General features: G+C 39.3%; 1 protein-coding gene across 1 annotated transcript in view; it reads left to right on the plus strand.

Annotated features, from left to right (window-relative positions):
- SPTLC3 (serine palmitoyltransferase long chain base subunit 3) overlaps window positions 1-17,786 on the plus strand; it is a 131,333-nt gene that overhangs the window by 40,658 nt on the left and 72,889 nt on the right. Inside the window, exons 3-4 of the mRNA XM_047854390.1 lie at window positions 1,932-2,086; window positions 2,724-2,872. Coding sequence (XP_047710346.1) covers window positions 1,932-2,086; window positions 2,724-2,872 — 304 coding nt within the window. The remainder of the gene's footprint in view (window positions 1-1,931; window positions 2,087-2,723; window positions 2,873-17,786) is intronic.

Here is a 17,786-nt window from a genome sequence, read left to right on the forward strand (position 1 = left end):
TTATTTTGACTAAGATTTCTCAAAAAAAAATCTAAAACTATAATTCGATCCAGAGTCCAAAAATAGTACTTACAGACCTACATCTCTCTTTTCTCATGATAGTATGAATTTATATGATGTCATTTCAAATAAGAAATAAAAGCTAGAAAGAGGAGGACACAAATAACATTTGTGGGATATAGAGTAATCCATTTAGGGATATGGAGTAATCCATAAATCAGTAAACAGTTTGAAAAAAAAAAAAAGAGGAAATCATTTGGAAAAGATTTTCCTGAAATTGCATAATCTCCTTTTCTCTCAAAAATATGTTCATTTCCCTGTTAGACCATAAAAGGGTATAATTATTATAACCTCTCTCAGGATACTTAGCTACTTGGGGACAAATGCATTTGGTATGAGATTTTCAACTTACAAATGTAACCAGTAGAGTTGCCTTTTCATCCTCCAAATTTACATGCAACAGATAGTCCCCCAGTATGTGGTTATAAACATTCTTTCTTATAGATAATCACAATTTCCCCCCAGCAATGATGCCATTGCCACTGAAAACCTAATGATGTCACAAAAAAGACTGTGGCTTGGATGCAACCACCAGCCACCAAAACCTGCAGATTCTATATATTTTCCTCTGGAATGGACCAGATCAGGAGATGAGTAGACCAAACCAGTAGCACAAGAAGGTCTTCCACAAAGCCTTACCCTTGGTCCCCCTTGTTCCCTCAGGATATCAGCTCTATTCCATTAAGGGAAGGAGAGTGAAGAACTCAAAGAGAATGGGAGAATAAGAAAACTCCTCCCAGTTATTCAGCGCTTCCCCATTGCCTCCAGGATAATGTGTGAGTTCTTCATCTAGACACTTGAGTTCCCACTTTCTGTGCCCAACAGGATATTGCAGCCTTAACATAGCACAGGGAAGAGTAAGCAGACGGGATCGGGAAGGTAACGGGGAGCAGACCCCTCAGGACCTTGGCTTTGACTCTGAATGAGGTGAGAGCCATTATAGGTTCTGATCAGAGTGACAAGTTCTGTCTCATGTTTTATCTTTCCTCATTTTTCTCAAATACACACTACATTTTCAGCACAGATCCATTCATCCTGAGTGCCCTTTCCTAGCATCCCTGCCCAAGCAATCTCACTCCACCTTCAGTGCCCAGCTCCAAGACCTCCCCTACATAAAGCTATTTTCATTCCTCCAGCAAGATGTGACTCTCTCTTGATCTAATCTTACAAATGCCCGAAGTACTTGGCTTAGACCAAAGTTTGTATTTTCTGCTTTGTACTATTAGGAGTTAGATGACCAAAAGTTAGATATGTCTTGCTTTAAGCCTCAGCCAGATTGCAAAGCCCTCATGCATGGATAACCTTTTATACAATAAAACAGTGCTATTACTTCGACTGTGGGAGAAGCCAGGTGCCCCCACACGCTCATCAACTAGGTTTCTAGGCCCTCGGCTATATGACAGCCAGCCAACTGCCAAGAGTTGTGCCGATAGGTCCAAGATCAAGTTCACCCACATTTCTGAAAACATGAGTGGGATATTCATGTTCAAAAAAGTTAAGACTGAATTATCCTCTGACTGCTTTTTTCCAACTAAACTCCTTTGACATAAACATCTATTGTTACTTTTCAGATGGAATCCTGCAGGGTTCATTGTCTCCACCACTCATTTTGGGACTTGTATTGCACTGTCACCTTTGCTACCTTTATGTGTCACATTTTTTTTTACTTCTTCCCACTCAAGTGTAAGCTCTTTGGGAATAGAGGCCTCACAGAGTTATTTGTGGACCCACCTGTCTGTCCCCTTACTGATAGGCCGTTGCTCAAAAACTATTTGCAGATGGAGGATTTGCATGGCTCTTCCAGCCTTCCAATGCAAATAAAGTACAAAAAGCAGGAGACCAAAGGTAAACTTCTGCCTCTGTTACAACAGGATTTTGTGCCACTTTATCAAAACTTTGAGAACTTTTACACGCGGAACCTGTACATGAGAATCAGAGACAACTGGAACCGGCCCATCTGCAGCGCCCCGTCGGCTCTGTTCGACGTGATGGAGAGGGTGTCAGACGACTATAACTGGACATTTCGGTGAGACAGCCTTCTGGAGGGGCTTAGTTGAAGGAATTACTTTCCAGGAAATCCTGGAGGGGGCCCCAGATTACAGATCTGATAAAAGCCAAATCATGGAAGCCACTGGTCTTCCATCATGGAGCCCTTTGCAAGCCCTCATAATGCCATTGGGGCAGTCATGGTAATTCAGTTGCCAAGGTTGCTGTTTTATATTACAATTAAAGTAAAGCCTGTGTCAGAAGGTGCAGGACACACAGAACCAGCCAGGAAGAGCCTCTTCAGCTTTATTGACAGATTATACCCCACCCCTACTTCTTGCTGAAGGAGACAGTGATGACCACGGCTCTTTCTCGCTTAGAAAGTTCTTGCCGGAATGTAAACAAGAGCACAGGTGTCACAGAAGCAAGTGCCCAAGGAAAATCAGGGCCGAGTAGTATTCCATGACTTGGGATACCTTTTTCCAATGCTTTGCCCAGCTTCAATATGGGGTTACTGTCCTCAAAGGGTGGACCCTTTTGTGTCGACAGCAGTGCATGTCAGAAAGGAAAAAGAAAATATATGATTTGGCCCAGACCCAAGATCTCCTTGTAAAAGTCTTTTATGGAACACTAGATGATGTGAAATGAGAATGCCCTTTGTGCTCCTCTCTCTGCAGGTTTACTGGAAGAATCATTAAAGATGTGATCAACATGGGCTCATATAACTTCCTTGGCCTGGCTGCCAGTTATGATGAATCTATGAAGACGGTAAAGGATGTTTTAGAGCAATATGGCTTAGGTGTGGCCAGCACCAGACATGAAATGGGTATGTATGTTCACTGTTTTGAAAGTTTGTCCATTTGGGTCTCAGATTCCTTGTGGTAACTTCTTCAACTTGAATCATACCTAGATTGTGTACCTCAAAAAGCTGTTATAAAATGCAAAAAGAAAAAAGTATCTGAAGGCCTTTTTGGAAATTTCAAGCATTATGTTCTTGCCAGGCAATTTATTAATTATAGGTTTTAATTCTCCAGAATAAATAAAAATGGATCTTTCCTGACCACATTATCTAAAATAACACTATGGTGCCCCTTCCATCTGGTCCTTTTCTGGGTCTTTTCTCCCACTTTTATTTTTTTTTAAACAGCTTTAGTGAAGTATAATTGATACTTTTAAAACTATACTTATTTAATGTATACAATTTGATGGGTTTGGATACATAGATACCCTGAAACCATCACCACAACCAAGGTAATAAACATATCCATCGCCTCAGAAAGTTTTTTGTGTCCCCACTTCTTATGGTAAGAACATTTAACATGAGATCCACACTTTCAATAAATTTTTATGGAGCACTATGCAGTATTGTTAATTATAGGCACTAAGTTGTACAGCAGATCTCTAGACCTTATTCTTCTTTCATGACTAAAGTTGTATATCCATTGAGCAACTTTTCATTTAGATTTTGCTCTTCCTTCCACTTTTCTTAATGATGTCCATCACTGATCTTGCTTTTGTATTTGGATATTGCCCATCGCTGCTGCTAAAACATAACCTTTATAAAAGGAGGGATTGAATTGGCCAAGTTGTCTGCCTATTTGTTTCTCTCTTAGCTGAAACATTTTTTCTCTTATTCAAAGGAGTGAAATCTGTGAGAAGGAAACTTCTGGCCCTTTCCACCTCAGGGGGAAAAAGCGATGCAGGCTTGCCCCTCTAGAGTGTCTTGCCATATTTCTGACACATTGTTTTCTTCTATATCATCTCATTTATTCTTCACAAAAGTTCTCTGCTCTAGGAGGTGGCACGGGTGATGTTATTTCATCTTCTAGAGGAGGAAACAGGATCATAGTGACTGAATAATGTGCCCCTAGTGGCTTATTGACTATACTACCTCCCAGTCCAGCTCAGCTTCTATAGCAGCAGTTTCCCATCCAGAATAATGTATGCAGGGTTCCCCAGGTCAATTTCAGGCCAGCCTAAGAATCCAAGGTAAATCTACTAAAAAAGGATTTACCATTAATGGAAAATGAGCCATGTGCCCCTCTTAGATAACCAGTTGACAGAAGGGCATTAAAAACATGTAATTATTCAGACCCATGCAACAAAGAACAATTCAAGTTGAACAAAGTAACCTTTTAATCCATCCATTCAATAAACATTTAGCTAAAGATCCAGAGTTTGTAAGTGTTTGCCCAGATTTTTTAATAAAGGCATCTTATTTATCTTCATTTGAGGCAAGAGGCATAAGCAGAGTATAGAGGAAGTTTCTACGTCAATCACTCAGCAGAACTGGGTCGCCCATTTGGCGGGGGTAGGCAGAGACTGGAAGAATACCCCCAATCCTAAGAGGCATGGAGTCAGTAAGCTTTGGGGATGTTTTCTCTGGTGCTAGAGACACCCAGCACTGGGACTGTTAAAGAACCAGACAGAAAACACATTTGAGACAGAACACTTTCCAATCACAGCCAGCAGAAGCTAACAGGAGGCAGCCTGACATGGGCAATGGTTTGTGTCCTGTAGGGGGCCAGATACAGAATAGGAGTCCCTGCTTCTGCTGAGTCACGGAGCCCAGAGAAGCCAGTCAGAGATGAAGATCCCAGTTTGGACTGCCCACAGACTAAGTTTTTTCTCTCTTTACTCAGCCTTCTGAATCACTGGGCTTTTACTTGCTTCACTCAGTCTCCAGCTTGAGCTCTGGGAAGAAGATTTTAACAATTTTCAAGGAAACAGTGAGAGAGCAAAATAGAAGCCACCCACACTAATTTTAGGCAAAAGGAAGAACTGATAACGAGGGTGGATATGAGCAGTCAAAAAATAAATAAATAAACAGGGTACCTTTGAAAGTATTCTGCAACATAAACAGTAACCTTAGCATAACATGCAAGAATGTAGTAGTGTAATGTTGAATACCATTTATTTCAAGAAATGCAAATAACTTTTGGACAACATAGGCTATCTAGTCTTAAGAGAATGGTTAACAGTGCCAGTGGATTATCAATGAAAATTTGGGACCAAAGAGGCTTACCAGTTTAGTAACCAAAAATACTTCTTAAGGAACCCAAAGTAAAAGTTTAGAAACATTTAATCACTTAAGAGTACTTCCCCAGAGCTTTTAAAAATAGTTTCCAATGTTCAAGGGGGAAAGCACACAGAATCATATTACAAAATATAAAACTAAACAAAAACAAAATCAAGAGGAAGTATTTGAAGCATTGTGAAAGGATAGAAGACCACACATGGTATTTTGGCCAAAAATATGTTAAGACCATATTTGCCCAATGAAAGCAAACAACTGAGATTTGGCCAAAAACCCAAACTCAACTATGTGCTGTAATAAAAACAAACACACGTAAGTTAAAGTTCTTCCAGGGGCACCTGGGTGGCTCAGTTGGTTAAGCATCTGACTTCGGCTCAGGTCATGATGTCGCGGCTTGTGAGTTCAGGCCCCGCGTCGGGCTCTGTGCTGATAGTTCAGAGCCTGGAGCCTGCTTCGGATTCTGTGTCTCCTCCTCTCTCTGCCCCTCCCATGCTCATGCTCTGTGTCTCTGTTCTCAATAATAAATAAATGTTAAAAAAATAATAATAAAAAAGTTCTTCCAAAGGATGAAAAGTAGATAGATCTCAGCCAGACACTTGCCTCTCACCTGCCTGCTGCACCCACCACCAATGCACTCAGTGCCCAAGAGGGAGGTCCAGTCAGTAAAAAGGGCAACAAAGAGAGAGCCCAGGAGTAAGGTTGTTTGCCCGATCTGCACCTGCAAATATTAGAACTCAACCCGAAATACACCGAGCTGCAAGTAACGATAAGTAATGAAACATTTCCAGACTCATATGTACACAATTGCAAATGCTGTTTTTAAGAGGTGAAATGACGTGCTGCTATTTAGTGTCATGTACAACGAAATAATCGTGGCATGCAGAATTAAGGGAGTCTTTGACTGTCTTGTGGTCAATTTAACCTTCCATCTAGGCTGATGAGGGGAAGGGTGCATTTTTTAAATATCCTAAATAGGAAGCAGAGTGACATGGCAAGTTGGAGTCACAATCAAGCATTTAAAATGCCAGACACATTTTTAATTCTTGTCTTCTATATTCATGGGTGGGGTTTTTTTGTTTGTTTTTTGTTTTTTGTTTTGGTTGGAATTCTCCTTGATCGGGGCAGTCTACTTCAAACTGTGTGCCAGATACCATATCTTTGGTAATTACAGCCTAGTTATTCCCAAGAATTTTGTTAACATGTCATGAAAGATTAGAAATTTCTGATTTTGGTGTGTTATTGCAAACTCTAAACTGAACCACTTCTCAAAAGTTGAAGATACTGCTGCTCAATATCCTTTTTTTAAGGTGGTTTGCCTCCAGATTTTTAGCTGGAGAGTCACCTGAATAACTGTTTACATTTAGATTTTCAGTACTGGGATTGAGAATTGTGTACAAATTGTTCATGATGTCTGAGGATTAACATCAACCAATGATCAATAATATCTCCTTTATGCAAGGCATCCCCGCATTTGATCTTTGAATTTCTTTATCTGAAAGAACTATTTAATTTTTCTGTATGTGGAAGATGTTTGTCTGCCTGTATTGGTTCGACAGTGAAAATGTAATGCAGCAGCCCCTGGGGGAAAGTAATTGTATAATTGCTCATTCTTCTTTCATATGAATTAAGCTGAAGAGTAAAGAAGAAGCTAAACTTTAAAAAATAGACAAACAACGTAACGTGTGGGGCCAATGGAAACAAAAAGGAAAGCAGAAGATTAGCTTAAAGTTATTAGCCATTAAACACAATAAGAGATTCACCTTATAAAAATGATGTGGAGAGCCCATAATGAAGACAGATACAACTCCTAAGTCCTCTATGAATCAAGTAACATTATTTTTCTGTACACCTGGAAATTAACATAATGAACTATGGGAGGCTTTGAAAGTCATGTGGGTCAATTTAACATTCCACAGGATTATTAGAAACAAAAGAAAGAAAAATAAAATAGTGATAGGAGACCACAAAGTACCTCCCAGTCCTTGAAAAGTAAAGGAGGAAGGAAGGGAGGGAGGGAGAGAAAGAAGGAGGGAGGCAGGGAGGGAGGGGGGGAAGGAGGGAGACGAAAGGAAGGCAGGGGGAAAGGAAGGAAGATATAAAACATAAAGGACACTAACGATTTAACTATTGAGCTTCATTTAATATTTATATATTGAATTATGAGCCCTAAAACATATTACCAGCATAATTCATCTTTCTAAATAGTTACTGAATTTTCACAAAAAAATTTACTATATTTTATGCAACAAAGAAAACCTCTTTAAATTCCAAAACATAGAATCTACAGGGGTCACATTCTTGGATCACAGTGAAATAAAGCTAAAAATAAATAACAAAATTAGAAACAATTCCTTGTTTTAAAACCTCTGGAAGATTTTAAAGCCCTTTCCTAAAAGGTTCTTGAATCAAAAGGGAAATGAACTTACATTTACATTGCTTTAAACACGCAACTAACAACTACGAGAACACCATAGGGTCCAGCTTTTTCTTTAAGAAGAAAGATTGAAGCTAGTAAAATAAGCTACTCATGCAGTAAGGAATAAAAGGAAAACAGAAGTATTGAATTATTAAAAATAAAAACAGAAACAAATTAGAGAAGGACAGTTTCTATTGGACTAAGGCATCTGTATTTTAATAAGTCACTAGAAGTGATTTTGATGAGCAGCAACGAGTTGATGACCACTGAACAAAATCTGACAAACAAGCATTTAATAAAAGGAAAATTGAAGGCAGTATTACTTAGTAAAAAAAAAAAAAATGTAAGCAACTGACATTGCAAATCCAACAGTGTATTCAAATAACAAGATGCTAGGATCAAGATGCTAGGATCAAGTCCCCTTCAGGGACTATGAGGATCATTAGCCCAATAATAAAGCAATTCATGATATTGAAAGATCCAAAGGGGCCCCTCGGTGGCTCAGTTGGTTAAGTGTCCCTCTTGATTTCAGCTCAAGTCATGATCTTATGGTTTGTGAGTTTGAGCCCTGTGTTGGACTCTGCACTGACAATGTGGAACCCACTTGGGATTCTCTCTCTCCCTCTCTTTTCCTATCTCCTGCTCTCTCTCTCTCTCAATATAAATAAAATAAACATTTTTTTAAAAAAAATGAAGATCCAAGAAGAAAACACGATTATCTTGATAGATATCACTAAGCATTTATAATATTCCTTACACAAATTTTAATAGAATAAAAATAGCAGATTCTAGAATGCAATAAAAAAATAACTACTTCAAACAAAGAAACTGTACTACATTTCATGATGAGACACTAGAAGCTTTCACTTTAAAGTCAGAAAAAAGATGAAGATATGTTTTACCATCTTTAATATTTGGAAGTACTAGACAACATAATATTCATTCACTTTTCATTCTTTAAGTCAATAAATATTTATTGAATGACCATCATGTGAGAGAATAAGAAGTATAGGTATAATAAGAGGTAAATTAACCATTATTGCTAGATGATCTGATTGTTCACCTCTCTGGTTTTCAAGCTGTGATCTGTGAGGAGCAAAGGGGACCTCTGGAGGGGCTCTGTCTTGGGGCCACCACAGAGATAAGAGGGAGCTGAGAAGGAGGGACAGAGTTTTGGTATACTTTCTTCCATTTTACATATTTAAATAGCAAAAAAAATATTAGAAATAATAAGTATCTGGGACGGCTGGGTGACGCAGTTGGTTAACCATCCAACTTTGCCTCAGGTCATGATCATGCGCTTCGTGAGTTCGAGCCCTATGTCGGGCTCTGTGCTGACAGCTCAGAGCCTTTAGCTTACTTCAGATTCTGTGTCTCCCTCTCTCTCTGTCCCTACCCTGCTCATGCTGTCTCTCTCTGAAAAATAAATAAACAATAAAAAAATTTTAATAATAAAATTAATAAAGTCAATAATCAATAATCAGTAAGAAGATATATTAGAGAAATTATACTATTCATAAGTATGAACAAAACTAGCAAACACCTAGGGAATAAACTTATGTTCAAAATGTCTAGAAACTATTTGAAGAAAACTGTAAAAATTTTGTAAAAAACTTAAAAGAAGACTTGAAAAAATTAGAGATAATATATCCTAGAAGGTAATTACTCAGTGTTATACTTGTTTTTAAATGTTTGTTTGTTTATTTATTTAGAAAGAGAGAGAGCGTGTCCATGTGAGCACATGAGCAGGGGAGGGGCAGAGAGAGAGGAAGAGAATCCCAAGCAGGCTCCACACGGTCAGTGCAGAGACCCACCCGGGCCTTAATCTCACAAAGTGTGAGATCATGGCCTGAGCTGAAACCAAGAGTCAGACGCTCAACCGACTGAGCCACCCAGGAACCCCTCAGTGTTATACTTCTATATCAGTTCTTCACCAAATGAGTATGTAAACTGAACACATTCCTAATGACATTAATGGACAGGATGAGGAGGTCAGGGAGTGGAAGTGGAAGTCTAGAGATAGGCACACTTGGCACACTTATTTGTAGACAATAAAAACAACTTTGGGACACCTGGGTGGCTCAGTCCTTTGAGCATCCAACTCTTGATTTTGGCTCAGGTCATGATCCTAGGGTCATGGGATCAAGCCCTGTATCTATCGGGCTCCATGCTGAGCATGGAGCCTGCTTAAGATTCTCTCTTTTTTGGGGCACCTGGGTGGCTCAGTCGGTTGAGTGTCTGACTTCGGCCCAGGTCATGATCCTGCGCTTTGTGGGTTTGAGTCCCACGTCGGGCTCTGTGCTGACAGGCTCAGAGTCTAGAGCCTGCTTTGGATTCTGTGTCTCCCTCTCTCTCTCTGCCCCTCCCCCAGTCTGTCTCTCTATCTCCAAAATAAATAAACGTTAAAAAAAAAATTCTCTCTTTTTCTCTCCCTTTGCCCCTCTCCCCTGCTCCCATACTCTATCTCAAAAAAAAAAAAAAAAATTAAAAGAATGATTTTTCATATCAGTTGGAAAAGGACCAATTATGTCATAATTAGTGTCATGATAAATGGCTGATCATATAAGGAAATAAGTTAGATTCCTACTTCAGGTATTATATCTAAGTAAATTACACTTGTGTAAATTGCAAATGCATTTGAGATTGAAATATAAAAAATAAGAACAACCACCACCACCAGAAATAACTACATAAATAAAATCAAAACTGAATGAGTTAGTGAGGTGATGAATAAATGAACAAATAAACACAGGAAAAGGACTCCAACAATTCAAATACAAAATGTACTTTTCTGCTTTCCTTGGTAAGGGCCCTGCTAGGACTATCAGGCTGTAGCTCCTCTGATATGTGCAATGCCTCTGTCTTAGTCCAATCAAACTGCTATAACAAAATATCACAGACTATGTGACTCATAAACAATAAAGTTCATTGCTCACCATTCTAGAGACTGCCAGCATGGTCAAGTGAGGGCACTCTTCCATGTTGCAAACTTTTGGTTATATCCTCACGTAGTGGAAGGGATGAGCCAACTGTCTGGGACCTCTTTTATAAGAACACCGATCCTATTTATGGAGGGCTTCATCTTTCTGACCTAATCACTTCTCAAAGGCCTCACCTATTACCACCATCACTTTGGGCATTAGATTTCCAATATAAATTTGGGGGAGACACAAACATTCAGACCATAGCAGCCTCTTCCGTAGCTTGTCACTTGGATCATATTTCAGTTCTACCCATAATAACCTCCAGCAGAATTCACCTCACCTAATTCACCTTACCCAGAAGAATGTCCTCTTAGAGGGAGGGATCCATTTTAAATTACTCTCAGACTGACACCATGCAACACAGGCCACCCATGTCCATGGAAAACAGGTACTTTTCCCTGTTAGAGGAAAGGAAGCTTGTTCCCAGCCCAACGTCTAGGCACAACTACTTGCCCTTCAGATTTGTCAAGCCTGATTCAGATAGTTGTCTACTGTGTCCTCATGCTCAGGAGAACCGGAGAAAGCACTCCCAGAAATCATAAGGGAGAAGAGCCAACAAAATGAAGCATTTAAACTCCTGTACGTAAAAGTCATGTCCGCGAAGTTAAAAGTCAAACAACAAAATTAAAAGAAGTGGGCCAAGATTTTGACAACGTGCAAAAGAGCAAAACTGCACAGTCAGGATAGTGTGATGTTTCTCCATCTTTTCTTCTTTATCACTGCTTCCTGTGGTATTTTAACATTGCATATATAATAACCACCTGTTTATTGAGGTCACGGATATCTGTACCTTATACACAGAGTAAGTTATCTGCCTCCATCCAAGAACAGGTGGTCACTGTCGGGAGTAACATCATCCCTGCTGAGAATGCATAGGGTAGTAATTACCTTTCAAGAGAAATAGATGGTGACTAGAAGGGGGCACAAAGGGACTTCTTAGGTGCTATCTATATTGTTTTTTTTTTATCTTGATGCAATTTATACGTGTGTTCACTTTTTGAAACTTCATAGTGTTCTATAATTACAGTTTGTTTCCTTTTCTTTTTTTTAAGTTTATTTATTTCTTTTGAGAGTGAGAGAGAGACAGTGTATGCGTGAACAGGGGAGGGGCAGAGAGAGAGGGAAAGAGAGAATCCCAAGCAGGCTCCATGCTGTCAGCACCCAGCCCAATGTGGGGCATTGAACTCACAAACCATGAGATCATCACCTGAGCTGAAATCTAGAGTCGGTTGCTTAACAGGCTGCACCACCCAGGCACCCCAATTTGTTTCCTTTTCTATATGTATGTTATAGTGTATGTATAATGTATATGTTTAGTGTTTGTACAGTGTAATGAAAATCTTACTTTAAGAAGTAGATCCAGTACACAAATAGGCAATTATAAGCAAGCAAGCAAGCAAGCAAGAAAGAAAGAAAGAAAGAGAAAGAAAGGTAAATGGCCAATGAACCTGTGGAAATACTCTGCCCCAATAATCAAAGAATGTTTAAGACATGGGAGTTCCCATTTTTTGCCTGATTGGCAAAAGTTTAAAAAAAAAAATCCCATAGTTTCAAAGGAGTAAAGGGCACTCTTATAAACTGTTGATAGAGTATATTGGAAGGCAATTTGAAAATGTATCAATAGAAAGCCATGTAACTCAGCAATTTCATTTTGAGAAATTTTGCCTTAAAATTTTTGAATAAGTGCTCAAAGATGTATGATCAAGAATAATCAGTGCAATATGTTGAATAATAGTAAAAACTGGGAAAAATAAGTGAATTTCCAACAATAGAAAATTGATTAAATATACTTGGTAGGTCTGGTTAACATAATGTTATTTAACCATGTAAATATTATAAATGTAATTTCTTAGCACCATGATTGAGAGCAGAGGCTCTGGGTTTAGTTTCTTCAGTTCAAATTCTAGTTTTCCCCTTTGACTTGCTAGGGCTTGAGATAAACTCTGTGCCTTCCTGGCCTTCAGTTTTCTCCTCTGTAAGATGGAAAATAGATTGTTAAGAGAATTAAACAAGTTTCATAACAGTATGTATATCATGAGTGCATTTTTAAAAATATATTTTACTTGAATATTTGCATGATACAGATGGTTATACTGTATTTTGTATTTAATTTCTGATTCTTCCAATGATCTCATATTTCTCAGGTCAGTTATTTCCTTAAAAGTCAACAAGAGTCTAAAATGAAGGCACAGACTTATGAAAATAATTCTGACACTTCCAAGACATGCCCACTAAATCAGACCAAATTTTCCGGTCTACTGAAAGGACCCCGCCACAGGCTATGTGGATTCTTGAGCTTAAACCACTGGCTCTCAAACTTCAGCTCACATCAGAATTACCTGCAGGGCTTGGAAAAACACAGGTTGTTGGCCCCACCTACAGTTTCTGGTTCAGCTGGGCTGGAATAGAACCCAAGATCTCACATTTCTAATGACTTCCCAGGTGATGTTGATGCTACTGCTCTAGGCACTAAACTTTGGGAACCACTGGAAACTATGTTGCATGGCCGCCTTTCTTGACCAAATTAGTCAAACGTTTTCCAAAAAGGCAATGGTGTTTTACTTTATGTGGAGTGAATACCACATATGCCTGGGAGTGGAGGAGTATAAATAAAAACTGTAAAGTAGGTAAGAGGCAAGCCAGAAAATCAGAGAAGCAAGTTGGTTTTGATGTCTGAGTGCATCCTGCCACACATTGCTGGTCTAAATGTCCAAATCCAGGAAACGTTAAATTCAGGCAAAGGAAAGAGAAACTTTTGTTTCCTTTCTTCCCCCCTCCCCCACTTTTATCCTATAAGGGTGTTTCCTTTCTCTCTCTTTCTTTTCCTGGGTAAGAGCAAATGTGTAATAACAGTATATGATTTGAATACATACCCTCTATAAGCCCTTTGTGCTGCTGGCAACTGTTGGTCAGAAGTTCACTTCTAAGAAAACACACTCATGAAATTGTGGCAAGACTAACTCTGCCTCAAGCAAAGCTCATCTCTACTTAGAGACTTCTCTTCCTTTGAAAAGGAAAGCCTTGTGCTTGATTCAGCTCATCAGGGAAACCTGAATAGTAAACATACCTCAAAACTGCCTAGTGCAGACTATTCACTCAAGTCATAATTGGAATTTTAAGAAGTAGCCTTCAAACAGCTTCATCTTAAAAACATCAGAAGGGGCATATTAAGTTAGGAAATGATGCGACTGGATAGAATAGGAAATTATTTTCCATGTTCAAGCTTCGGGTGTGATATTTATGTTAGTTGTAATGTACCAATTTGCTGAAATTTCTATTTCTCAGTTTGAGAACATGATCCTAAATCGTTCGATAATTTTTCTCCCTCTTTATCTTCCTGGAAAACTGTCTGCTATCATTTCATTCAAATTATCATGGCTCTTTCTGTGTTTCTTTCTCAAATATTTGTGTCTAGATCCAGGAAACGTACAGTCTCACCAGCCTGAACTATTGAAATAGGGGCCAGCCTGAATCTGCAAAATGTCTGAATTAAAGCAATTTCAAATAAATATCATCTTATGGCCTTAAAGTTCCTATGAGATTGAGCAGTTTCTAAGAAATTGCTACTAAGTAGAGATCTTGTTTTCTTTTTTAAAAAAAGCAATTTTAATTAATACCATTTTATGCAAATCAATGCTATAAACATGCTTTAAAGCAGTGGATTTGATTAAATAAGCTATAAACATCCCCACATCAATTAGCTGTACCTTCTTAATTTACACAGCAAAACCCTTCTTCATAAACAGTGCCAGCTCCTCTCCAACCAAATTATTGTAAATTCTGATTAATGAGATTTCATTGTGTTTCTCTTAAGCCTCTTTATTTTTCTGTAAGGGTATTTTTAACGGGAGACAGACTCTCAGGGGAATTGTTTGGGAGTAGGAAAATGAAAGCGTATCTCGGTTTCTGAAAGCCTTTTGGTAATTTCCAGATACCTGTTATAGTTCTGACAAGGTAATTGCCCCTCTCTTGACAATGACAGAAATTACAGCACAGCCAAATTGCAATGAGCAGAGATATTTCTGCAAGTGCAGATTTGGCCTTGTAGGTTCAACAGAGCCAAGTGAGCATAACAATTCAACAAGATATCCTAATAATTTTATGTAAGTATAATACTTTCCATCAAGGCGATGCCTGGGATGAGTGAACAAAGTTGAAACTCGGAATTTCAGAATATGTGCGTGTTCCTCCACCCTCTCTCCACCCACACAAATAGCATACGATGCGATGCATGAAGCCTAGAGCTTTTTAATAACCTGCCAATCAATGTGTCTGCAGTCGGTGGGCTGAGGAGTCAAGACTGGACACCAGTTCTCCTGGGTTCCACTGAAGAGCTCTTGGCACTACCCCATACTATTCATAGCTAACATCAGAGACCATCTACCTCAAAGGTCACCCAACTATTCCAGCTGCCCCGTTTTCGTACTGCCTGCAGGTCACAAACACTTCGTACAATTTTAAGTGGTCAAAAAAAATAAAAATAAGAATAATATTTTGCAACATGTGAAATTATATGGAATTCAAATTTCGGTATCCATCAAAGTTTTATTGGCACACAGCCACAGCCATTCTTTTGTGTATTGTCTATGACCACTTTCACTTTATAATGGCAGAGCTGAATAGTTGCAACAGAGACCGTCTGGCCCACAAAGTCAAAATATTTTCTCTCTGGCCCTCTATAAAATGTTTGCTGTGTAGATGAGCACTCGCCATCATAGCAGTAGGGAAGAGGAGTCCTCTAGATTTATTAGCAATTGTTCAGATTTCCAAATCCAGTGCACATCAACGTATATGAAAGTTTTGTCTCTTTTATTTCATTTAGACACACACAAAAAAATCCTGTTACATCTAAACACACTAAGGATACAGATTAACTTTCATTGACACCAGCACCTATGTGTATCCTTTATAGTCACTGATACCAACTTGAGGAAGACCAAGGACCTTGTCAATGTCTACTCTTAACTTCCCACATTCAGGTCCCCAGTTCAAGCAAACTGGCTCAGATGTGGGCTGATATCCATGGCACAACTGGAACAGCCAGATGAGCCCACTGGCAGGTTGTCATGACAAATGCCAGTCTGCTCCTAGATCAAGTCTAAAGAACAATCTACAAACAGGATATTCTGGACAAAAAGTGACTACAGTCACAATTTGAAAACTAGTCTTCACGTGTGCCACACAGAAGACATGGGTGGTGAAACAGGCTTGCTAATAACACCCACAGCCTTTACTATTATTAGTCAGTGTCAGTTTGAAGGCCAGCAGTCTTTATGTTCTGACTAAAGAGTATGAACCAATCAGTATCAATAAAAATCCAGCAGAAGTATCCAGTCTATAAACATAATATCCATACTTTCTCCTGCATCTAATTTTTATTGATTTGACTGATGGTGCTAAGCCCAGTGTTTGGCGCATGAAAATACCATGGAGAGAGCTGGGAAGAGGATACATCCTGTTTGTATTTGTTCTTTTATTCACAAAGCAGGTTTGCAGTATCCCATTGGATAAATAAACCTTCAGGATGAGAATAAATGTCAATATATGCACAACGTAGCAATTTGGAGATCCATTGTCTCTAGCCAATTTGTGGCTGTTGTTGACCTTCAGAGACTGAAAAACAGAAACAAAACCAAAGTCAGAGAGAAGAAGAAGTAAAAATTACTGTGGATTTATTTGTACCTTTGGTTAGGACTATAGCTATGCTTTCTTGGGATTTAAAAAAAAAAGTCCATATTTAAATAATAAAGACAAAATGTTGACTATAATTTCTAGAACCACTCAAGCACTCAGACCACCAACTGCAGCTTGACATGACTCAGGCACCTCCACCCAAATTGGGATATAGCCTGAATATTTACAAAAAGCAAGCTTGTTACATTTTTGTGACTGCTTTGTTTCCCCAAGTCTTCCTACATTTTTAGTTCTTCAGTGTGAAGAGCAGGAGGAGGAAAGCAGCACTCTATTAATACAAATAAGCCATACTTCTCAATATTCCTTAATGAACCACATCCCACCCAGACAGCTTTGCTAACTTTGAGAAGCATGGCTTCCTGAAGTAGAAAATGTCTAGCAATCCTGAGGCTCTCTCATATCTATTTATGAAATTTGAGCCAGGAGCACCAAACAGAGAAATCCTATGATAAGGTGGGTTGGGGGTGGGAACTGTTGTTTTCTATAAATGAAGATAAGCTCCTACGTGCAAAACCACTCATAATTCATACCTCAGCTGTGAGACGTCTGGTCATAGAAATTGGTATATTTCAAAATTAGTTTACTATCCACTTGACCACTGGAAATCCAGAAGAAGGCTGGATCTGTAGACCTAATATGGATACCTGCATTTCCTCTCTTCTCCCTCTCCTTAATCCAGGGCTAATGATAAAGACCTCATAGAGGGCAATTTCTCAGGTTGTTCTTGGACACACCCACTTCTTATTAGTTGGTTGGCTGTTTGATTGCTTACAATACATTCCACATAATCCTAAGGACTTTTGGTGATGCAACTGTTACAGATAAAGCCCTGGGATGGCAGATTTGGGTAAGATGAAGGTGGAGAAAGACATCACAGAGAGTCACCATGAACTTCTACTCATCACTTCTGGGTGACTGGGCCAGGACACAGTTGTCACCCAAGTCTCTGGGAAGGAAAGGCTCATGGGGAAATTTACCAAGTTGGCAATGTTTGGGCACCTTTCATCCTTGCCAGGGACTTCTTCAGGTATGGGTACTTTCAAAGTGGAGCTCACTACTTAGACACCTTGTTGCCCTGGCATCACATGGCTTCTTGACCTTCTTCCATGTGCAGTCCCCTACTCTGGGCTCAGTTCTGTCCTTATACTCCATCAAAAGTCTGCATGCTACTCAACAAGCACCTAGTGTGTGTTAGTTCTGCACTAGTCTCTATGGTTGCCAAGATGAACATCCTGCACACAGTATTGGCACGCTGAGGGCTCTTTCTGTAGTAGAGAAGATGGCCCCATGAATGTTCTTAGTTCAACTTCATAAGTGCTATAATCATTATGTGATGAAGCTTTTGTGATCTCAGAAGAAACTGACCAAGTGTGCCTGGAGAAGTTGAAAATAGCGCCTGAGGGGGTGCCTGGGTAGCTCAGTCGGTTGAGCGTCTGACTTCGGCTCAGGTCATGACCTCACAGTCTGTGAGTCTGAGCCCCGCGTTGGTCTCTGTGCTGACAGCTCAGAGCCTGGAGCCTGCCTCAGATTCTGTGTCTCCCTCTATCTCTGCTCCTCCCCTGCTCATGCTCTGTCTCTCTCTGTCTCAAAAATAAATAAAAACATTAAA

The sequence above is a fragment of the Prionailurus viverrinus genome, chromosome A3 (assembly GCF_022837055.1).
Source record: "Prionailurus viverrinus isolate Anna chromosome A3, UM_Priviv_1.0, whole genome shotgun sequence".
NCBI lineage: Eukaryota > Metazoa > Chordata > Mammalia > Carnivora > Felidae > Prionailurus > Prionailurus viverrinus.